This window comes from Myripristis murdjan, chromosome 19, assembly GCF_902150065.1.
Source record: "Myripristis murdjan chromosome 19, fMyrMur1.1, whole genome shotgun sequence".
NCBI lineage: Eukaryota > Metazoa > Chordata > Actinopteri > Holocentriformes > Holocentridae > Myripristis > Myripristis murdjan.
The window spans coordinates 12,802,114-12,825,875 of record NC_043998.1 but is presented as its reverse complement, the minus strand read 5'-3'; the positions used below and the strand labels follow the sequence as shown (position 1 = coordinate 12,825,875).

The window sequence follows — 23,762 nt, the reverse complement described above, 5'->3', positions numbered from 1 at the left end:
AAAGAACAATTCAATAGTTTAGATAATGCTTAAATGCTCCTTTGGCTCAAGTCAAATTATAAAGCATGATTGGGTTCTTAAGTGATGGCCATACAAATGGAAGTAGCAAAATAACCTCCTCTCATGTTAAATTATTCCCTTCATGAGGGTAAACAAGACAAATGTCTAATCTTGGCTGTTCATGAGATGATTTTGGCCATTTATTTGGATTAATGAGCAGTTACTCATATGCCTTAAATTCATCCATAACTTAATTTTGTCTGCATGCATGATTACCACCAGTGAACCGAGTCATGCACTGCAATTTCACTTGGAGCACAGACATCTCCACCCCATGAACCATCTATCACATCCAAGACTAATCGTTTAACCATCTATCACATCTAAGATTTTTATTTTCATCTTGAGGGCAAACCAAACTGTTTTTTTTTTTTTTTTTTTTTGAATTATGAGTATGAGCAGCAGATCAACATGAAGCAAGCCTGCTCAACCCCTTCATGATGGCCACCTCCACCCCTCACTAGCCCTATATAACCTTCTGGTCCTCTCTATTTTCCCTTAAAAAGTGAGATGAATGATGTTAATCAGCAGATGGGAGCTGTGTGCATCCCTCAGCTCCAGCTTGTCCTGCTGTAATAAAGAAGTCTGCCTGCCTGAGTAATTACTCTCATCTGTCTCAGTCATGTGAGCAAAGACCTGACTGGATAAAAGCTGTGCTCTACGGCTGTTTCCAGGCAGCCCACGCCACGTGTTGAACCACTGAGGCTGTTGCGGCGGTGACCCCTATGTAAAGAATATAATGTTAGATGGCTGGATATTCAACATGATTCATGGAGAAGCCCTGCAGTTCTGTGTGGATTACTGAGAAGGAGATAGTTATAAAGATGATGATGAGGGCAAAAAGAAATTTATGGATCACCATGTGTCATCTTAACTACACAGAAATGAGGACATATGTTGTTTACAAAATATTATTTATTTCAATGGCATGAAAAGCTGTATAGACAATATCTGCCACTGAAGGTTCCCTTGAAACGGTGTCAATTAAGAGCATTATTTTTTAAAACAGAATCTTACTAAAACAAAGCCACATTTGAAACAAAAAGCATTAGGCTTCATCGGGATTATTCTTTAGCACTCAAACTCATGACTATAAACATAAAGAACAAAGTCAAACTGACAAAGCCAGTTTTTACAGTAGTCACTGTTGGCTGATCAATGTAAAGCCCTTTCACTTCTGCTCTTTCATGAACAACTTCATCTAAGTTAGAGAAATGGAACTCTTAATATTTCTAAACAAAAACTAGAAAAAAAAAAAAAAACTCTTAGATTTTGCAGAAACTCTGTAGAAGAGTCCCACTGCCCTCACTATATTCTACACCTCTCTCTCTAGCAACGTCTCCACCATTTTGGGCAGGAAGGCCTCCAGGAAATGAAAAAAGTCTTGGAAATGTCCTGTTTTGTCACTGGCCTGGAACTTGAGAACAGCCCTTGTGCTTTCTGTCTCACCCACCAGCTGGGGTTGAACCTTGAACTCCAGTGGATCCTTGACCTCTGGTTCTTTGGCGATGATGTGCTCTGTGACCTGGCACTCCAGCTCCATATTGCTGCCTTCTGGCTTCGAGTCTACCTCTTTCACCAGCTCCCTTCTTGTCTTCCTTCTGCCGGCCCAAACTATGTGCCTCTGGATCCAGGTCCACACAGGCCAATCAGGACTGGCCTTACTTGCTAGCCTTGGCTTCTTTCCGTGGGGTGACAAGGAAGTGTCGCTGCCTGAAGACAGTGGCCTCTTGGCTCCAACTACAGCTGGAGCCAGAGGGCTGGCCTCGCTGGAGGACACAACACCATCACTGCCATCATTTGCTGATGTGTTGAGGTCAGTTAAGGAAGTTTCCATCACCTCAGCGGCAGAAATACCTGAATCTTCTGTGAAGACAGTGTCCGTGGACAAAGTAGGGCTACATTTCAGGACATCTTGGAAAACCCTTTCAACTGCAGAGCAAACTCTCTGGAACCACAGCAGCCGGAAACTGTCTCCAGCCATGTGGAGTTGATTACGCAACACCTCTGGGAGCAGCGCCGGCTTGAAAGGAACACTGATGGTCAGCTCCTTCCCTGCGGCTCCCTGCTGGGTCTTGTGGCACTGCACTTCATCATGGGGGGTGAAGAGGCGCACCAGCCCCCACGACTTCCCCTTGGTCGATTTGCGCTGGTACTGCAGGCTGCGGCAATATTTCTCAGCCTCCTGACACTCCTTCTGGAAGCTGTGCTGGCTGCGTTCGGTCAGGTTCCCAGCTACATTGTGGGTGAGCTCAAAAGGGTCCAGGAGGTTGAGGGGGCCCAGTTTAGGACTGTGGTGGTGGACCTTGGTGGGTTGTTCCTCCTCCATGACAGCCTCATCTTTACTCTGGCTGAGGAAGTCAGTGATTGGGAGTGCACGGCCCTCCCTGAGAGATATGACACTACCTGCAAAATCAAATTGGGCATAGAAGGAGAAGAAGCCAGCCAGCAGGACGCCTGGAAAGAAAGATAACAAATCCATAGGAGGGTGACATTTACAGTCTGTAATTGTGATTCTGGCTTAAGTCAATAATTGCATTCAATATCATTTGAGAGGTTACATTAAAGTCATAAGGGGAAGCTAGGTTATGTAAAAGCATACATAATTGAAAATCTATTTATACAAAAGCAAATGCACTGATCCCCCAGTGTAATTATTTCCTGAGCAACTTACAGAGGTCCTGGGTGTTTTTGCTGGGTGGCACTGCAATAGGCTGACTGGGGAAGGTACAGTTCCAACCCTCTATAACACACTCTTCCTCCTCACCTGTAATGAAGTTACAGTCGGAGTCAAACTCTGATCACAGCAAATGGACACAAATTTGCCTGCCAACGCATTTTCAATTTACACCTGTTGAAATGCCAGACTTAACTTATCCAACAAAATACAATGCACATGCACTTTGAATGGACTGTGCCTACACATGTCTACAAAGTAACCACTGACTGATTTAAAGCGGATAGATTCAAACGTATTGTTAAAATAATTTCCTCTGTATTTCTGCATTGTAAGAATGCACTTAACTTGTGACTTAACTTGTGCTAAAATTATTCTTCATTTTGCTGAGAAGCTCTTGGAAACCCCAAGGGATCCCTGCTGGTCCCTGGACCGCTTTCTGAAAACCACTGCTCTAAGGTAGAGTAACACTGAATGTTTAAAATGGGTAGGTGGGTCAAGCGGCACTCACAGGCCATGTCTTTTAGCTGGTCCACAGTGGGGAGGACAGGAGGGTCACAGTTTTGCAGGAAGAAGATGACCAACAACGTCAGAGCGTAGTTGTTGAGCAAGGGACCGGCGCCACTTGGATTACCTACACAATCATAACCAAGTGTGTGCCACATCAACAATGAGCTCAGAAAGATAAAACTGAAATGATTACTGTGAGGAAATACGGTATGTAAGGTTAGGTAGAGTCTATGGTTGAAACAGATAAAAGCATGAATTGTTCTGTAATGTGTTGAGGGGCTTTTTGGCATAGGTTCAGTTCACTCATCTCCTAAAGGGCAAGGTTAATGCTAAAACACAAAAATAGAAGCAGCCATTTCCTTTTGTCATTTGTGACATTGGTGGAAAACTTTACCTGAGCCGTCGTTTCAGAATCTCCAGGAAAGATTCAATTTAGATAATATCTGGTAACTGAAATACACCCTGGCATGTAACTGACACTCTTATGCTCCTCAATTCATTGTGCACATGTGCCTCGTTCAAAACTGCACTGCCATCCTGGAGAACACTGTTCTCATCGAGGGAAAGAAATAAATGTCATGGGGGGAAGGTGATGCTTCACAGTTGCTGTTAGAAGCAATTAGACAATTTGTCTTGGCCTGTCGAGAAACATTTAGATTTGATTCTATAACAGCATATTCACAATCTTTCACTGTGGCTGGACCTGTGCTTCCTTTATTTTGACCACAGAAATGCACTGACACACTGCACAATGAGGTCGCATTCCAGCATTGGCCAAATATTGGTTGTAAAATAACATACTGATACAAAATATTGCCTTTTTAAATTAATTGCCCAATACTGATTATGAGTGCAACTGTGTATCCCTGCAGCCTTTATGTGAGGACAATAACAGCAACACAAACCAGTCTGCCCAGTGAAGACTGTAAGGGGGACCAGTGAGGTTGTACTGCCCTCTGTTGACCACAGATGAGAAATAAGAATCCAAGTGCCCTAGTAACATCCTCAGTCAAATCTAATGTTTGTATTACAAACACAGGACTGATGCTTGATATGAAGACAGCACCAGCTAATGTTTTGATCACCCTTGGAGACAATGAAAATATGTTGTTTTTTTCCCTATCCAATTCTTTTAGTTTAGATGTTTATCTTCTCTAAGATGCTGATTAATGTGTCTTACCAGCTAGGTGTTTCACCTTTGCCCAGTGGCGGATTGTGTAGACCAGGGGCCTCAGCCTGGCCTCAGTCCCTGAACACAGCTGGAGGAAGCGAGTGTTCCTCACTGCCAGTCTAGTGAGCAACAGAGGACAGCAGGCAAGGAAACCATTTAGCAATTCTTCTCACAGTACAAGAAAAACAACAATCATTACCACCTGATGACTTGTGATGATACCTAAGGATACAAGACATTATACACAGATTAAAAAGGCTTTGCAAATTAAATCTAATACAGCCTGTAGTGCAGAGGAACTCAATGAAGTATAAAATTAAATTTCTACTTGTCATCTGACCTGTTGTTAATGGTGATGTCTCCCTGAAGGTTCAGCTCACGGTGATGGAACTTGACCACAGGGAGGCGAGCGCTGCTGACCACCTGGACTTTGTGCACGCTGGGGACACATCGCCTCAGGATTGCTGCCACAAGGTCCAGCACCTCAGCTGGTGAGGCTGTGGACAGATCAATGTCAGACAAGATGGAGTCCTCTGAGCGACCGTCATCTGAGGTGCCCTCCCCTGCCTAAAGAAAGTGAGAACACCGAATGGACAAATCAAGGGTTATGTCACGGTGAAGTGAGTTTTGGCACTGGTTATTTTGATTCTGAAATCTTATCATTACAGATGACAGACTACAGCTGCACAATTTTACATTTTGATGTAAAAATACAAAAAGATACCTTTCACTGCCATTTGGAGCTGTCAGCATGAAAAGTTTCCTAGCATTGCTTTAAAGCCTTTTGATGGCTTTTCTCAATACACTATTAACAGGTACAGTTTTCACCCTCTGAACGTGCCTCTACACTGGATCTACAGGGACTTAGGGAAAAAAATAAAACTATGGAGGATAGCAAAATGATAGAAAACAGGATAGCAAACCTGTTCTGTAGTTGACTTGGCACGAGCCTGAAAGACTTTGGTGTTTTCCAGGTCCAGGAACAGGTCCAGGTCACAGGTGTGGATGTCAAAGGTGTTGACAGAAGAACCAAATGGCAGCATCTGGCTGTCTGCATCACATCCAGACATGGATCAAAGGTCAGAGAGTCAATCATATCAAGGTTCTTATATTGTAAAGGTTGCAAAAGAGTTTCAGATTACAGCTGACTGTTAAGGGGCCTGATCTCAGGCTAGATAAATTTGTGCATGAAACATTTTTTTTTCTTTATTGTCTGGGAACAAAGCAAAATGTGGCTTCAAACATAAGTTTCTATTCATGCATTTGATGAGGTTACCTGGAAAGAACTCAGTGAAGACCTCCTGCAGGAGCTGTATCAGCAAACCTCGGGCTTTCTTCTCATTTTCCCCCAGCTGAAATCGCTCCACGACACACTGCATCTGCCCGTTCACCTGGACAAGAACCCAGTCCCTTGTGAAGTAACTGGTTAACAACCCAACTCTCCTCCTCGATCATGATCACTCAGTGGCCACTTTATTGGGTTCACCTGGACAATCTAATACAATATGACTGTTCTGCCATAAAGTTCGCTTTTGTGATGCCTGTAATGCTTGGGTTTTCTATTTGTCAAAGTAACAGAGGTGTTCATTCAGTTCTATGTTTGGCATTGAGCTCATAGTTAGTGGTGCTGCTGAACTGGACTGCATTTTATTGAGAGCTGGTGCTACTATTCTGTCCCCCTCGTGTAAAAAAAAACTGGAAACACCTCTCAATATGATGTAGTCCAGTTCAAGACCTCTGCAAACTACAACCTCAATAAAAATAATAATAAAAAAACAGAATTAAATTGGCACATTCTCCACAATGTCAACAAAAACTGAACATTATAAACTTTGTTAAAAGACAGAGGTTATGGCAGAGCTGCTGATCTGAACTGTGTAAGACTGTACAAGTGGACCTGAAAAAGTGGCCACTGAGTGTATATCCATATTATCATGAACAGATGTGGTAACATGAAACAAAAAGCCTGGTTCTTTCCTTTTTCTCCAAGACCTCAGCAGCATATAGTTAAAGGGTTCTTTTAATACTGATGCTGTCCATAAATGAGTGCTAACAGGATGCTTACACATGCCCGCTGACACAATTCGGGTTTGAGTCGCTCCAGGACCTGCTGCAGGTTCTCGTAGTCATGCTTCTTCTTGGGGATGAGCTTGAAATCCTTCTTCTCTCGGGGTTTCACACGCAGCTTCAGCCCTTTCATCCTGTGCTCGACATGGGACAAGGCTGTCTGTATGCTCTCCATCTCGCTGAACTGTACGATAGCATACACACCCTGTGCGCCCAGAATGATACATCAGCGATATTTCATATGCAAATTTAGGTTGACTGGTTTAGAAGAAAAGCTGCAAACATTCATAAAAGAAAAACAATAAGAATCTGTGAGGCTGTGTGCATCACTGACCCTGTCTTTGTCCATGATGACGTCTGCGACAGGTCCAAACTGCTGGAAGTACTCTGACAGATCAGCCTGAGAGATGTCAGGCTTGATGCCACTGACAAACACACTGTGCTGCTCCTGGCTCTTCCGGGTGGCCCGCACAGTGCTCAGCGTTTGGTGCTTCCGTCCTTTGACATGCTCCTCCAAACTTGCCTCTGTGGAGATGAAATTATCAACACCCACTGAGTGAGCAAGAATGGGCATATCACAGGAAGTACTTTGCCCATCTCAGATGTGCACATTATGTTATTCATAACTGTACTGTTGTAAAACATGAACATAAACATGTAGATCTTAAGTCAGAGATTTACAAGATGAGAGGGACATCTCCCCAGAGGAGCGACAAACGTCAGGGGAAGTTGAGAATGAGGATAAAAAAATGGAGCCTTTCAAATAAACTTTTTTTTTATTATTAACTATCAAAAGAGACACTTTTTCTAGGCCTCATCCTAGGGGAACGAAGAGCCACAAACTAAAAAAGTACTCTCTAAAAACTCTTTTGGCACTGATGCAAGTCAAAATCCACCCCCCACACACCCAGTACAATCTGCATCTTTATTTCATCATTGTTGAAGTTTAAGGCTTAACTTTTCTCATGACATTTCAGACACACAATAAAACCAGTCTGAAACCATCTGTCCACATTTGGGTGACCATCAACACCTGAGGTTAATTAAGCTCATCCCTGCAGCTCCAGGTGTGGCACCTGAGCAGGGAGGGGCGGAGCAAGACTCCAGCAGGACAAGACGCTACAGAAATCATGAATGAAGGGAGGAAAAAAAAAAAAAAAAAAAAAAAATCACTGCAAACACAACGTGGTACACAAATACCACACACACTCCACTGATAGACTGTGTGGCGTGACACACGGGTTGCAAAGGGCAACATTTTTTATAAACCTGCACTCCAAAAAACTGGTTAATTTACCATTAGATACCATTCTTTTCGCTTCGTTGCCAAAACACGGAGACTCAAACAGCGCCAGGTACGGGAAGTGTTAAGCCCGCCGTCAGACTTTACAAGAAATCTCTATGTGGGATATTAGCTAGACTATAACACAAATACAGCCCTCAAAGCCTTTCTTACATTAGCTACAGCTCGACTGCTAAGCCTAGCCTCATGCTGTTAGTTCAAATGGAGTTTAACTAGCAGTTTGCTACTACTGGAGAGTTAACTTGCAGTTTCCCTCCATGACTCGTGGCTCCGGCCGCTGGCGGTACTTACTGTTGGGTACGTTGACATTACAGAGGCTGCAGTGAAAGCCTCTCGGCGTGGTTTTGACGTCGCTGCCCGGCTCCATACCGACCCTGACTGTCCTGCTAACACGCGGCAGGCTGGTTTGAGGACCGACACTCCTCAAATCTCCCTCCAGCGTCCAGACTGCGTTTGTTTCTGGTCCGCCTCCAAACCCCGTCCGTGTCGCTCTGCTGTCTTATCTTCAGGTTCCGGAGTCGAGCCAGAGTTGTGTTGCTGAGTTTATCTACGTCTACAGCTGTTTTTATCTGGGTCGGTCATAATGTGAAAACACACATAAATCTATGTCTGTATTTATGGGACCACAGGAAGTTGCAGTATGGTGTTTTTTTTTTTTGTTTGTTTGTTTTTTTGTAGTATTTAATACAAGAAATCAAGAGGTCATTACACAAACCTAGAGGGTAAACTTCACAGAATTCATGAAGGCACACTAAGCAAAGATTTCATGATTGTGTCAAGAAACAGTAATTTATGCTTATTTGGATATTATACGGTTGATGACATGACTGGGTTCTCAGATGAGGGAAAGCATAAAAAGCTCAAAGCAACGCCATGATTTTTGGCATGTGGTAAAATGCTGAAAAGTCATTTCAAAAACATTAAGGCCTACTACCTTTTATATCACTGGCTGTTTGTATGGCATTGATTACTTCATACAAATGTTAGTCTTACACATAATTTTTCCTTTCGAACAATACATACTTAATGCTTACTTTGTGTTCGTTGTGTTTATATATTGTTTGAGGTAGACCATGGGTCTATGTGTATGATTGTCTGGTCTGAATTATAAGTTATTTTAAGGCCTTTTTTTTTTTTTTTTTTTTTAAATCCAACTTTTCCTCTGAAATTATTGGTAACAACCCCCGCCCCCCCAAACCTGGTGAAAACTGGTGAAGATGACCAGTGACAAATTATCCCTCTCCCCAAAAGTTGTGACCAACCATGCCATGAGAATAATTTACCTTTTCACAAAAAATTACTCTTATATAATCTGTGAGTTTTCAGTGCCTTTACAGTTACTTGTCTAGCCACTTGGTCAATTACCATTCACTTTTAGTAACGCTATATGAGGGTAGACTGAAGACCACTACAACATTCAAGAAAACTCAGAAAAAGCTTGTTATGAAAAAAAATTTAATAAATTTTTTCACTTACAAAATATTTGCAAAAAATAAAACCACAACCATTTTAAAACATATCCAAAAAAGCAATGGTCGATTTTCAGGCTAAAGTATCAATTTCTAAAATGCCATATAATCTAAAAATAAGCATTATACAAAACGTTTATGGAAAAAAACCTTTTGACTTAAGATAACTCGTCAAATTATTTCTTTGCTGGTCTTCCTCTTCGGGTTTTGGGTTGTGTCTCAGCCTCAGTAGCCTGGGCACTGTCCTCTGCTACAGCTTTCTTAGGGGCGTTCACTCTTCGCTTTGCAGGAGCCCTGTTTGTGGACTCCATTTCTTCAGCACCTTGAGTGTGAGCCTCAACAGAGGCTGTGGCAGTGGCCTTTCCCCCTCGCCTGGTTTTCTTGATAGGCTCAGCTTTACCCGAGAGATCCTCCTCTTCAGCTTTGCTTGCATTCCTTGAAGCTCTCCTTTTGATTTCAGGCTTAGTAGTACTGTCAGAAGTACAGGGCTCTGTTGGTTCTGGATTGCGACGGCTCCTTTTAGTAGGGGTCTCTTGTGAAGCTTTGTCTTGGTCTCCAATTTTTGTCTTCCTTCCACGAGCTGCCTTTGCATCAGCTGTTGGGGTTTTAATTTCATATGTCACTGCCAAATCTGCTTTCCAGTTAACAGATTTCTTCAGCATTGTGTTTTCCGGCACAGCATTGTTGACATCTTCAGTGATGTTTGCTTGGTCGCTATGTGCTGTAGATGTTGCCTTTCCCCTTTTAGACACTCCTTTTTTGACTTCAATCAGAGTAGGTTCAGCATTTGCAACCTTTTCTTCCACCATCACCTCAGTGCTTGGAACATTTGCGGCATTATCTGTTGTTGGCTTTGTTGCTGCCTTTCTTCCCTTTCTGGCAGGCTCTACTGAAACCTCAGCAGGCTCATCAGTGCTCTCAGCTTTGATCAGCCTTCCTGCTCTTCCTCGAGAGCTTGGCTTTGAAACAACAGTGGCTTCAGTAACTGCAGCCTCCTGCAGGGATGGAACTGCACCTCGACGAGCTCTCTTGGCTGGGATGACTTGTAAAACCTCATTTTTCACGGATTTCACCCCTCTTCCCCTGGTAGGTTTAATGACAGGGGCATCTTGCTGTTCACTGGCCAAAGTACTAGAGGAATCAGCATCATCCCTGTTCTCCTCAACCTCCTGCTTTTGTTCAGCTTTTGGTTCTGGTACTTCTGGAATAACCTCAACCTCGTCAGTGACTTTTTCTTGTTTTGCTCTCTTACCCCGTTTGGGTTTCTCTGTGAGATTGGCGGATGGCTTGTCTTGAACTTCTGTGGATTCAACAGGGGTTACATGCTCAGCATTTTGTTTAGCTTTTCGCCCTCCTCTTCTGGGTTTCTCAGCTGGTTCCACAGCAGGCTCCACTGATTCAGCCAGACTTGCTGATTCCACAGGACTCTCCTCAGACTCCAATGAATCCTGTTTTGTCATCCTTGTTCTCCTTCCTTTAGAGGCTACAGGGGGAGCTTCCAATTTCTCTTCGACAGGATCTTCAACCATGTTCACTTCTTTTGGCTCAACAGGATTTTGCTTAGTATTTCTTGTTCTCCTTGATTTCTGAATAGGCTCTTGGGACTCAGTAGTTTCAATGTGGGAAATCTGGACATCAACTTCCACCTTTTCTTCATCATGCTTAGCATTTTTTCCTCTCCTAGCCCTAGCTGGGGTTCTGGACTGCTGCATAGTCTGCACAGCAATGGCATTTTCTTCAACCACCTCATTTTGTTCAACAGAATCTTGTTTAGTCTTTCTTCCTCTTGGTTTTTTCACACTGATGATGGGAATTGCTTCCTCAGATTGAGCCTCAACGGGAATGGGTTCCTCAGGTTGAGGCTGGTCACTCACAACCTCAGTTTTCTTTGACACTTTCTGATCACATTGACCAGATACTTGTTTTGCTTTTCTTCCTCTCTTGGGCTTCAGGGCCACCTGCTCAGCCTCAACAGCAACCTCTGGCACCTGCTCAGCCTCAACAGCAACCTCTGGAACCCGCTCAGCCTCAACAGCAACCTCTGGCACCTGCTCAGCCTCAACAGCAACTTCTGGTATCATTTCAGCATGATCCTCAGAAGCTTTTCTGGCATTTCTACCTCTCCTAGGCTTAGGAGCAGATTTCCCCTTGGGATCCAGACAGTCACTTACTTCCGCTGTGAGCTCAACACCACTGTCTTCATTAGACTGTGCCTTTCTGTTTCTTGTAGTTTGTCTGGCAGCTGGTGGTGGGGCACTTCCAGTAGTCTTTGCTCTTCTTCCTCTAACTGGCACAGGGACAGTGGCCTCTTCAAGGTGTACTGGGGGATCTTGTTTGTCATCTATTGCTTTAGATCCTACTCCTTTTGCCCTTCTGCCTCGAGCAGATTTCTTCTGAGTGACAGGACCAATGCTAGCAGTCTCCATTTCAACGATTTCACAAGTTGCATTCTTCACTTCAGGTTCTTCAGGAAAACTCTGGTCTACAGCTGCTTTTGGGACAGCTTCCATGGTATCTGATGGTTTATCTTCATCCATTTGATCACCACAGATAATTTCATTCACCTCAGATTCTAAAAAGATTTGAATAAAGAAAGTAAACATTTTTACAATAATTGAGAGTACAGGTGTCAAATTCTTGAATCTGCATTCAGACACATTTTTACCAATCAAATCTTATGACAAGATGGATTACCTATCTAAAAACCTGAGACAAACGTATGGCCCTTTCATGTAATCTCAACAACAAACCAAATAAAAGAACAGAAGACAACATACCTTTTACCATATCAGCTTGGGGTAAATCCACAGTGTCGTCCATTGGTTCATTTTCATTCTGAGCACAAGGTACATCCTTTTGCTGCTCTTCACAGGGAACCTGGGCTTCTGTTTAAAAAAATGTTTTGCACAGAAACAACTTATTTTCATGCAGCTCACACTTATGGTTTAAGTATTCTAAATAATTTGAAGGACAACCAACTGACCTTTTGCTGTGTCTACCCCACAGGGCAGAGGTGCTTGATCTTGATTCTGTAAAAACAATGCAGACAATGATCACTCATTTTGAAACAAGTTCATAAAAAAACTCCACAGCAAACAAAAATATGTGGTTGAGTAGACATGATCAGTCACAGTACAAATCTAAGTTTCATGCTGGTTGTGATGCTGGGATTGGTATGCTATGATTTTTGATATGAATGATAAACTGAAAAGAGACTGCTCATTGGGCGCATCTGACATTTAGCATAAAATGAAATATAACTTGTCAAAATACTGCAACAGAACATTTAGACAATGCTTAACTAAAAAGTAAAAACACGCAAAAAATAAAAATTCTACATACGAGTATTTCCATTTCTTCATTTGTCTCTGTTTGTGCACTGCATGGCTCCTCCATGAGCTCTTGAAGTCCTTCAAAGTCTTCCACTGGAGCATTTCCCCTTAGCTTTGGTGACCGCATCAGTCTCTTAATTCCAAAGTTCGCCTCAACAGGTTCGCCCTTTTCCTTGGGAGTTTTCATGAGCCTGGCAACACCCACCATGTCTTCAACAGCAGCATTCTTTTCTTTGGGAGTCCTCATCAATCTCTTGATGCCAGTGGCACAAACCAATGGGGAGCTCTTCACGTTTGGTGTTTTTGTGGCCATCACTTCAGCAACGTCTTCAGCAGGTTCTTTATTGTGATGAGGTGTCTCAAGAAGTTCCTTGATGCCATCCAAGCTCACGTCAGAAACTTTTGGTGCTTTGGGAGTCTTTAGAAGTTTTCCTCTAAGGTCCTCAACAGGCTCAGCTTTCTGTCTTGGTGTTTTCATGATTCTCTTGACTCCAGTGAGGCACTCATGTTGTTCAGGCTTCTGCTTGGGAGTTTTCAGCAGCTTCCCTCTGAGGTCCTCAACAGGCTCAGCCTTCTGTCTTGGTGTTTTCATGATTCTCTTGACTCCAGTGAGGCACTCATGTTGTTCAGGCTTCTGCTTGGGAGTTTTCAGCAGTTTCCCTCTGAGGTCCTCAACAGGCTCAGTCTTCTGTCTAGGTGTTTTCATGATCCTTTTAACACCAGTGAGGCTCTCTGGCTGTACAGGCTTCTGTTTGGGAGTTGTTATCGAAGTAATCATATCTGTGCACTGCTGTTCATTGGAACCATCAGTGGAAATCTCCGAGGCTGGGTTCTCACTGACAAAACTAGATTCTTCTTCGTCCTGGAGGAGGCGGTGGACTGCCTCACTGTTGTACGTTCCACATTTCACTGCTGATGCAACACTCAAGGGAGACACCATCATCTCGCCTGCAGAAAAAGCCGTAGTTCATGCAATCAGTGATTTAAACTGAATGATGTAATACTGATTTCATGTGAGCAGTTTTCATATACCTCTCAGCAAACAAACAAGCAAAAAAAAAATTAAAAAATGAAATTAAAAAACAAACAAATAATAATAAAAAATAATAATAATAAAAAAAACACACTTACCCATCTCCTCTGGTGTGTTCAACACTGAAGCCTCTACTATAGCTGTACCAAGAGCTCCCTGAGGGGTCTTAGTGACACTCTGGTCAATGATGACTGATTTCCTCTGCCTTGCATTCACAGGGGTTTTAAATATTTCAGAAATTCCTGAAACCACAAGGTGCAACATGAGCATTACATAAATCACCAGGTAAAAGACAGAGCAAGGCACAATGGTAAAACACAATGTATGTCTAAACAACTCTGTCACTACAAGGGGTAGGTTAAGAGTAATTACCAGTCAAATCCTCATCCATTTTCATGTCCTTCTTGAAGAGTGCAGTATTGTGCATCAGCCTTGGGGCAGCACCAGTAGGCAGTACAACCGTTTGTTTGTAAGCTTTGCCCACAACAATGGTAACTGGTGAATCTGCGTGTCCAGTGCTAACATGGTCCTTGAGTTTTCTTGCAGGGGTCTGAAAGTCAGAAGAAAACAGAAATAAAAGTAAATGCGAGAAATAACAGTTCAGTAAATACTATAGAAAATATGTATGAAATGCTGTGATTGATAAAAACTGAAAACACACGATAAACATCAATAGTGCATTTATTGCAATGTTGTGTTGTAGCTATTTTAACTCCACAAGCAAGATGGCTCGTGTGGCAGCTGTTAATACTTAGAACTGATATTCACAATGGTTTTAATCGTCCATCAAATGAACCATGCTATGATAACACTGACAACAAGGCAAACATAGCTAGATCTGCCCATGTCATTTTAATAGCTTTGAGAAGTTAAGAAATTGCAAGAGGAGAAAAAGGTTTTCACTGTTAAGCTGGTGTGAAAGCATTCATGATTATTACCTTGGGTTTTGGCACTGTAACCTTCTTTGTCTTCTTTATCGCCACAGTCTTCTTAGCTGGGGCAACCACCTGAGACTTGATTTGTCCAAATTTCACAACGTTTGCCCAGGAATTCTTGGCTGAGAAACAATGCCATGTTGGTTAGTTTTCATTACTTAATCACAAGGTGACCTATTTAAGGTCGTCACAGGAAAGTTAATGTTAATTTGCTTAATTCAGTTATCATAGAAAATCCTGGACATATGCTTGAGATGTGATATTAAGAGAGCAGAGAAAGGATGCCATATCATATGTCATTATTTGGCAGTCTATGTAAACAATTTGTAAGCACAACTGAAAAACACATACAAACACTGAGTCATCTAAAATACACAATTGAAATAATTTTACCAGCATGGCTAGCTTTTCAGTTGTGGGGGAAACCACTCCAATAAGAGCACTGACAATGAGTGCCTACACGTTTGTTAACAGGGGTTAAATCATTATTAGGCTGAGTTCTCTGTTGTTTTTTCCCCCACCAGCATTATTGTTTTGGCATGTTATAATTACATACCTCACTCTTCAAATCAAGTTTTTAAAAGGGTCAATATGCCAGAAAATTAAATGGCTATAAACTACAAAACAAAATTACTTCAGTTTATTAAAATAATTCAATTACATAACACTTTTTTTTTTTAAATGCTGTTTTGTGTCACATTTATTCCTTTTAAATAAGTAGGCATAATCAGTCAAGTTGATTAAAACTTTGGCAAAGCTACCTCAAGACTTGAATTAAATCTTGCCTGAGCATGAGCATTTCAATGCCTAATCAAATACCTACACTGACTGTGCTGCATACAAAAATTTAGGTTTGAGATTGTTCCTGTGTATGCTGAAAAGATACAACTTTTATTTCAGAGGGGTCTGACTATGTTGGTGTGAAATAAGTTGGTCAGGAGCTCAGCATACCATTTAAAGATGCCCGTGAAATACCACTTCTCCTGCGCATGACCTCCACAGCATTCTTCATCACACGCCTCTGTGAGGTGCTCTTCATGCTTTTCCTCCTCAGTGGCAGTTTAGGTGTGACAGGAACCGAAGGCACTGGGCCAGCAGCAGCATCTTGATCAGTGACTGGTGATGGAGTGCTGATGCGAGAGACGGAGAAGCGACCCTGTACAGTGGGAGTGTGGTTTTCTATGGCCAAGGGGGATTTGGCTGGGGTTACACCAACAGCGGGCATGTTTTCCTGGGGGGTGGGACTGGACACCACTGGAGATGACCTTCTTTTGCCAGTTGGAGTTGCTGGGGTTGCAGACTTGCCTTGAGATTTAGGTGATTTCTCAGCCTTGGGAGTATTTGATTTATCTCTAGATGCAGATCTTCCTCTGGCGGGAGATGGAGTCTTGGAGTCAGTTGCAGTGGTAGACAATGCTGCATTCTTGAGAGGAGTCCTGGCTTTTGGCGACTTTGTTCCAGGTGATGGAGCCTTGGGAGAAGGGGTCTTAGTTTTTGGCGACTTCTTTCCAGGTGATGGAGTCCTAGGAGAAGGGCTCCTGGCTTTTGGGGATTTCGTTCCAGGTGATGGGGTCTTGGGAGAAGGGCTCCTAGCTGCTGATGACTTCTTAGGTGATGGTGTCTTTGTTTTTGCTGGCCTTTCTGTCTGTGGACTGGCAGGGGCTGGATGCTCATGTTCAAATTCCTATGGAAATCAAAATCATTTATATAAAAAAATATGCTCTTACAACAATGTGAGAAATTCAACCATTTGTCCACATCCTCCTTCAGTGACTTTACCTTTATCAAGCCAATGACAGATGTTCGCCTGAGAAGCGAGTGTTTCGGTTTGGAGAGACACAAGCTTCGTCGTGGAGTGGCCCCTTTGCGTAATGGAGAGTCAGGAGGCAGTCGTCTGTCAAACAACTCTGGACTCAGGTGACTTCCAAATGAAACACGTTTCTTCTTCATTTGTGGTGCCCCAGTTTCCCCACTTTTGCGTTTTTTCGCCTTTGCTCCTTTCTCTGGGAAATAAATGGAAGACATTCATTGTTGTATATCAGTGCAAGGCATTGTCATTTAAAACTAAGCAAGTATAAGCAGTGGCTTTAAAATAACTAGGAACATGCTAAGGTTACTGCAATCAAAGCCTATAGAAGGAGAAAGCCGAACAACAGCCATTGATTGCTGTCGGACAGATAAAGAGAATAGTATAGTCTTTTGGGCATCAAGGAAGTGCTGAGAACATGCTTAATAGAGTAGAATATATGGCAATGGTGGTCCATAAGGATAAATGCTATTATATGATCACATTTCATTCTAAATATTTACCAGTAAGTGGACTACTATCATTATCGCAGGATTCAAAATTTATAATGAAGACATAATTATAAGCTGACCTGAAATTGATGGTGGTAAAATTATGTCAATTTATGTCAAAAAGTGCTGTTGACTGGTTGTATAATCAAAAAGGTGAAAAAGGCTATTTTTTTCTATGTGGTTGCAATTACATTCATCTAAGCACAGAGAAATGTGCATCTCCTTATCCACTGTGTGCTAATTTTCCCCAATGCAGTTGAAAAAAAAGTTTTTATGGACAAGTCTCATTGTTCACTGTTCATTCTACTCTGTTTAGCTCAGTGGCAGCGCTCTATGTTGCCCCCCTGAGGTGACCTCACACATTCTTGCATACGGACTATCTCCCTATGTAAACTACCTCAGATGTAATGCATAAGGTAATTCAGAGTAAACTTAACACAATTCAAGATCTGTGGGAATATAAGTTTACATTACAAAAGGTTTTACCATTTCCAGCATCATCCAGTTCACGGAGCACATCCTGGGCTGCAAGTTTCCTCTCTGTGCTCCTTGGTGATGTCCTTAGGAAAGGCTCTGTTTTGGGAGTATTTTGCTGCAGCTCTGTCACCTTGGCTTGCTCTTCTTCCTTATTGACTGAAGGTGTAACTGGTATGGTCTCCTTGCTCCTTCTTCTTGTGGGGGTTTTAGGCTTTCCTGCAGAAATCTGCTCAACCACCTCATTCACAGTAAACCTCTGTGGGGTTGCATGGAGCCTCCGCTGGGGTGATGGAGTTGCTGTGGATTTGGCAGCCTGTTCAGCTTGTTTGCTCTCATCTAGAAGTTCAGTCTGAGAAGTAGGAACTTTGAAAGACTTCCTCTGCTTCTTTGCCGACTTTGGAGTCCCCACACTTTTATTTTCAATTTCAGAACTGGCCTCACCTGCAGTGGTTCCAGAAGAGCCTGTAGCCCCTTCCTTTTTAGGTGTGTTTTTGACTTCTTTGGACTCAACAGGGTTTACGTCAACTTTCCTTGCTGAGCCATGTTTCAGAGTGTAAAACCTTGAGCCAGGCGTTTGAGGCTGACTGACAGAAGATTTCCGTGGAGTCTTGCCATCCAGAGTTTGCTTTATCATTTGATACAGCTCGCTGAAGGGGGAGCCAGTCTGGCTTCCATCCTCCTTGGCTCCCACCTCAATACTTTTCTCCAGGGGCTGCTGGATGTTGTCACTGTTGGTTCCATCTTTCAGATGGGGGTCTAGAAACAAGCAAAAAACAAAGAATTTTAGACCAAAGGCAAGTGCTGCTGACAGTCATCTTTTAGCACATCTAAAACCCACCAACTATTTTAGACAAATAGAGGCTAGTGCTGTGAGAAACATGCCAGCCACCAAATGCAAGATGAGTTAAGATGTTTGGGTAAAAAGTGACTGCAAATTCGTATTTTTAAATACTGTGATAATCACCAATTAATATTAGGATTAAAAAAAGTCCGATGAACAAATATTTGCTCTCAATTAACTGGATTTCAAAAAACAAGTTGGGCAAGAGCAAACAAATAAACAGATAAACAGGTACTGCATCACTGGCAAGTTCCCCCACAATGCAAAAAAAAGCCTGCAATTATGCATGACAGTCTGCAATTTAAATTTTTCTCTCTGTTTAACAAATAGGTGTACACTAACATTTAATGGTGCAAGGTCACACACTTTTCTGGCCCTTCTATCGTAAAATCCTCAAGACTCTGATGTTCATCTGACTGATGATGACCAAACAGAGGATCCTGATTATCAGCCCACATAACAAGAGACGGAGGACACTTTTTTTTGATTCTATGAATGGGGAGGTTTCCTCAACAAGCTCTTCTTCTGCACCGCCATGTACGAAGAAGAGAAAAGGGAAAAACACCCTAAATAAAACAGTGGAACCAGAGGATGATTCGATATGACGAAAAATGATAAGCCTGGTGCAGATGACACTTTTAAAAGCTCCATGTGCTTTTTGCCTTCTGTGGGACTGCAAAGCACTGCCTCACCATGTTTGATATAAAATGATTTACCACATAATTTACAAACAGCTCTTGCATTGGTTTTCAGATCCTTCCCTATCCATTTTGAATAGTTTGAATGGATTAGCCATATGTCTGAAAATTTGCATTTGCCCACTTTGTGGGCATGGGTGGACTGAAGCAGCACTGTTGTGGTTTGTCAGGCTGTACAGCCACAGTGCAGAAGCCTGAAACAAAAGACAGTATTTGAACTGCTGACTATCATGCTCTCTTAAGGTAAAACATGGCTTCTTCAAAATGAAAAATTCCTTGATTTATATTTGTTGTCATTTTAAAACATAAACAGTCAAATTGTTGGGTGAGAACAACCTCTATCATAAACAAACTCACCTGTAGAAGCTTCAGATATTATCTTTTCACTTGCGTCACTACCAGCAGGGCCCCTCACTTGCTGATCTTGCAGAACCTAGGTGGCAAACATTTTCATTAGCAGATGAAATTACATTTATACACAACCTAATTTACCAGGAGTGTGGATAAACAAGGTGTTGAACCATCTGGTGGAGGATTATGTTTCTGTTTTATCAGGCTTTTTTGAAGAGCCTAGTCAGATATGGGATCCCATCCTGGTCTGGCAACCTCATTGTACAACTCAAGACTAAGGTTGTTCGTCTGGTGCAAACGGCCATAAAGGTGATGGGAGGAATGAATAGCAGCACCTCCGGTCTATCGATCAGCAGTCTGTTCTTAGGCAAGCTCAGAGGATAATGACCGGCCCATCACATATCTTCCACACAGAATATGAGCTTTTGCCTTCTGGCAGACGATTCAGAGTTCCCCTCTGCAAACTCAATCATTTAAAAAACTCATTTGTCCCCACCTCCATGAATTTTTCAAACAATGCTGCTTGAGGCCGAAGGGATTTTGCAATGGTTTCTGGATGTTCAGCACTGGATGTGTGCAATATGTGCTATGTACAATGTATGTGCAATATTTCTTGTTATGTGCAATACAGATTATGAGCTATTATTGTTGTGATTGGTACAGCTGCTGCTGTTTTTGTTTACATGGAGTTTGTTTTACTGCAACTGTGGAGATATTTATGTGTGTAGCACTGAGTCCAACACAAATTTCCCCATGGGGAAAATAAAGTATGTTGTATTATACTGTATTGTACTGGATTGCATAGTGGTTAAAAATGATTAATGAGTAAATTACTTGGAGTGTTTCAGTTTTGCCTGCTGTGGAGGACCTCCTCTTCTTCGGTGTCGGTGCCGGTGGGTACTCAAACCTGAAATGACAATAAGCAATAAAGGCAAACGAGGCATTTACACCCGGTATTACTGTGGCAACACATGCTCACCACAAAATGAATCATGATCGCATGATTTGCACTTAAACCTGATATCTACAATGCACTCTTAATTATGTGGATTCTGCTCACCCTGATCAGATTCAGTGACTCTTTCCCTTTGCATAAGCGATAAGTTGATGACAGAGAGGGGAACTTTAAAGTGAACCTTGATGTTTCTGCCCCATATGTTATACTTTGCCATTAGATCTCAGCCACTGTCAACCAGGTGTAATGGTGTAATTACTTAAGTTACTTTGTGGGGGAAAAAAACTGTTAAAAATAACAGTAATGTTCATACTCATGTATTTCAGAGAATCTTGCAATACAAACCTGAAAGAGCGGTCAATAATAGTGATCACATCTCCATGTTTCAAACGCTCAGACTGCTGCAACACCTCTCCATTGACACGGGTCGGATTGACTGAGCTTAGATTAGTTAGGATGAGCTGGGGGAAAATGAAAATGAAATCATTTCCTTGAAACACAAAACATATTCTGGTAATTTACTATAAAGGAAAATAAAAGTATCATTTAGGTGTCCTTTTGTCTGTCTACTGTGCCTATTCCCTGAATTATTTTACAAGGAATTCTTTATGTAATTTGATTCTATAACATTTATGCCTACTTCAATTTGGTTGCTAAATAATGTGGATATGAAAGAAATTAGAAAAATGCAACACTGATATCGACAACCTAGAAAAAATGAAACGAAGCTTCAGTTTGATTTGTCAGAGTTCTGTTTTGTCTTTAAGTTTACCGTGACAGATGATCTATCTTGGCCAATGTTCGAATCTGCAGAAACTGTTTTCCCATGTGGTATAAAACAGAATGCCAGAAAACGGCTTATATGTTTCCCAAGAGTAGGCTTTATGTGGGCGGACCATGCAGGAAATGCCTTTAATGTTTTTTTTTTTGTTTTTTTTTTTTTTAAAACTTGTAATCTCATTCATTTATTCACTTTCCAAACTGCTGATCCTTGTAAGGGTCGCGGCGGTGCTGGAGCCTCATTGAGTGGAGGGGAACACCCTGGACAGGTCGCCGGTCCACCACAGGGCAGACAGACCAACAAACACATCCACACCTAGGGCCAATTTAACGCCTCCAATTCACCTAACTAGCATGTCTTTGGACTGTGGGAGTAAACTGGAGCTCCCAGCAGAAACCCTAACAGACAAAAGGAGAACATGCAAACTTCGCACAGAAAGCACCCTGGTTGGCCGGCCACGAATCAAACCCAGGACCATCCTGTTGTGAAGCAACAGTGCTAACCACTGCAACGCCATGCTGCACTGTAAACTCAAGTTTATCAAATTCACTCAACTGTACTAACCACTATCAACTTGGTATTTATTTGTAAATATTAACTTGAAGCTTTTAATCAAGGATGGGGAAAATTAGTTTAAACTCAGAGGGTTAATCTGACTGTGGCACAGAGAGTCTCATATTGCCCCCGTTTACGCCTGGATTGGTGTTTACACATACAGGACACTCATTTTATACTGTTGATTTAGCCAGGAATAATATCCAAGACAAGAACAAGCTAGATGATCAGCACAAGCTTAAATAACACAAGTATAATCCTTTAAATCAGTGTCCCTATAACAGGCTAAGGTACTTATATTCAATGTGTGCAGTTACCTCTTTATTTTCATTCAGATCAATTCTGCAGTGCTCCTTGGAGACTTGGGGAAGCTGAATACGAATATCGCAATCAACTTTCCTGTTGGATCACAAAGAAACCAGCTGTCAATGCAACAATATGAGAGAGCTATTGACAAGGGAAATACCACCAATTTCCCATTGTTTATGTACTGCATGGCAGTCTGTAAACACCCTTTAACTTGAGATGTCACTTGAATGTGACAACAGGAGCTGCTCCTTTGAGAATGAACAAGACACTAACTCTGTGCAGGTATAAGATGCAAAATTGAGGGTAGCGAATCAGATTTTAAATGCTATTTGGGTGCAAGAACTCAAAAATCTCATGGGCCAGTAAACTCCTTGCCTCATTCACTGCCAATGGAGCAGCACCATCACAGCCACTGACATCACAAATTCAAGTTGCTTCACCAGTTTCCAGCTTTGATTGAACAGTCAGGAACAGGAAGAACATATGAAATCCTAAAAAGGGCATTATCTGCCTCGCAGATAAAATAACTTTACAATCAGGCTTACATACAAGACAAAAGTGGAGGTTTGAATGCAGAGTAATTAAATTGCATGTCATCTCTTTAACATGTGTACATCCACAGCGTGTGCTGCCGCTGGAGACTGACGTCAGCAGCAGGAAGCCCGCCTCCAAATGTTTAAAACAAGTAGAGAGCCCACATACATGACAGAGTAAAGCTGCAGTTACAGCAGCGGGCCACACACAGCCAGTTTTCAAATACTTTGATGTTATGAGTCAAAGGCCACATACGGTTTAAGAAAGCAACTGACTAAAGTTAATTTGAGACAAAGCATATTTAGTTTCCAGAAATGGTTAGAAACAAGGGTAGCACGTCATTTAGCAAACAAGAATAAAATGCAAGTCTACCTCCATGACAAAGGGTCATTGATAAAAAACGGTTTTATTAGTCTCACCTTCCAAACAAGCATGTTGCCGTGAGGGGAAATTCAGTTCCATCTCCTCCGCTCCTCTTAATCACCACTATTTTTCCGAGTAAAGGCATTCTGTATTACTTTACCTAACAGCAAACCAGAGGCAGACAAAAAAAAAATAAGAGCTCAGAAAGCAGCACATGGATTTAATAAAAGCTACTTAGCATGTGTCAGAAGTGCACTCGTTTAATCTTTTAACACGAAGCCAACTTAAGGCGACGTGTGTGCGATAAATATCTTATCTTTGAATATTTACCTTAAAAAGATTTAACTATATCTAATAACATGTAACTCGAAGGCAACGTTATGGTGGCACCTCAGCTTGTTGAAATTGATGTAACATGCCACCGGTAAGTTAGTAACACAGCAGCACATTACGTGCCATGTGCAGCGTCACTTTAAAAAGCTTACCTGTCCGCTGTCTCATAAATTTAGGCAACACTGAAATTACTCAGTGGTCCCGGATATTACACGTGTAAAAGTTACTGAATAAGAGATTCGTGCCCTCAAACATGCATATCGCCAAACTAACGTTAAGAGGAAAGCCTGACAGCGTTGTAAAAAATAGCCTTCATTTACCTGTTGGACGATTCAGAGACACGTCGACTTCTGATACTCCATAAACCTCAGCTGGGATATATCGACACGGAAAGTTATTATATTATCATTTGCTTTATCGTAAAAACTAACCTTTACTACTCCAGCAAAGGGCTTTAACGTACAACCTAACCTCAGCTACGCTCGCACTGTCGCCTCGTTTTTTCCCTCATTTGTTACAGAGAGCTGCGTCAACGAGATATCCCTCCTCCACATTACACGAACACAGAAATAAAACGATTAACCGGATTAATTTAAGTTAACAGGTACAATATATGAATTACTTTGAATAACAAAGTTTTTCAGTATTATTTATATTCCCAAATCAAATATAACGTACATCTAATAACGAGGCACTATTTTGTTTACTAT

General features: G+C 41.9%; 2 protein-coding genes across 2 annotated transcripts; both read right to left on the bottom strand.

Annotated features, from left to right (window-relative positions):
* Positions 1 to 960: 960 nt before the first annotated feature.
* On the bottom strand, positions 961 to 8,326 carry tut1 (terminal uridylyl transferase 1, U6 snRNA-specific). The gene is made up of 10 exons (XM_030078493.1): positions 8,080 to 8,326; positions 6,820 to 7,010; positions 6,484 to 6,690; positions 5,695 to 5,809; positions 5,342 to 5,469; positions 4,759 to 4,985; positions 4,428 to 4,537; positions 3,249 to 3,371; positions 2,735 to 2,827; positions 961 to 2,517 (listed from the first exon to the last, which is right to left on the bottom strand). Exons 1-10 carry the CDS (start codon positions 8,153 to 8,155, stop codon positions 1,376 to 1,378), a joined length of 2,412 nt encoding a protein of 803 aa, XP_029934353.1. The 5' UTR covers positions 8,156 to 8,326; the 3' UTR covers positions 961 to 1,375.
* An 897-nt stretch (positions 8,327 to 9,223) lies between these two features.
* On the bottom strand, positions 9,224 to 23,541 carry mki67 (marker of proliferation Ki-67). The gene is made up of 16 exons (XM_030078159.1): positions 23,373 to 23,541; positions 22,776 to 22,879; positions 21,831 to 21,912; positions 20,523 to 20,638; positions 20,057 to 20,129; positions 19,229 to 19,304; positions 17,342 to 18,088; positions 16,337 to 16,560; positions 15,509 to 16,241; positions 14,561 to 14,679; positions 13,995 to 14,172; positions 13,721 to 13,864; positions 12,600 to 13,537; positions 12,241 to 12,286; positions 12,035 to 12,142; positions 9,224 to 11,829 (listed from the first exon to the last, which is right to left on the bottom strand). Exons 2-16 carry the CDS (start codon positions 22,862 to 22,864, stop codon positions 9,434 to 9,436), a joined length of 6,069 nt encoding a protein of 2,022 aa, XP_029934019.1. The 5' UTR covers positions 22,865 to 22,879; positions 23,373 to 23,541; the 3' UTR covers positions 9,224 to 9,433.
* Positions 23,542 to 23,762: the final 221 nt, after the last annotated feature.

What these genes read in the sequence shown, in the direction of transcription:
- tut1 (XM_030078493.1), bottom strand. Translation starts at nt 8,155, where the DNA reads ATGGAGCCGGGCAGCGACGTCAAAACCACGCCGAGAGGCTTTCACTGC. An exon ending in TCATCATGGACAAAGACAGG is followed by an intron (nt 6,691 to 6,819) that starts GTCAGTGATGCA and finishes CTGGGCGCACAG; the next exon opens with GGTGTGTATGCTATCGTACA. An exon ending in AATTGTGTCAGCGGGCATGT is followed by an intron (nt 5,810 to 6,483) that starts GTAAGCATCCTG and finishes GTTCTTGTCCAG; the next exon opens with GTGAACGGGCAGATGCAGTG.
- mki67 (XM_030078159.1), bottom strand. Translation starts at nt 22,864, where the DNA reads ATGCCTTTACTCGGAAAAATAGTGGTGATTAAGAGGAGCGGAGGAGAT. An exon ending in GCAACATGCTTGTTTGGAAG is followed by an intron (nt 21,913 to 22,775) that starts GTGAGACTAATA and finishes GTGATCCAACAG; the next exon opens with GAAAGTTGATTGCGATATTC. An exon ending in TGGGGTAGACACAGCAAAAG is followed by an intron (nt 12,143 to 12,240) that starts GTCAGTTGGTTG and finishes TTTTTTAAACAG; the next exon opens with AAGCCCAGGTTCCCTGTGAA.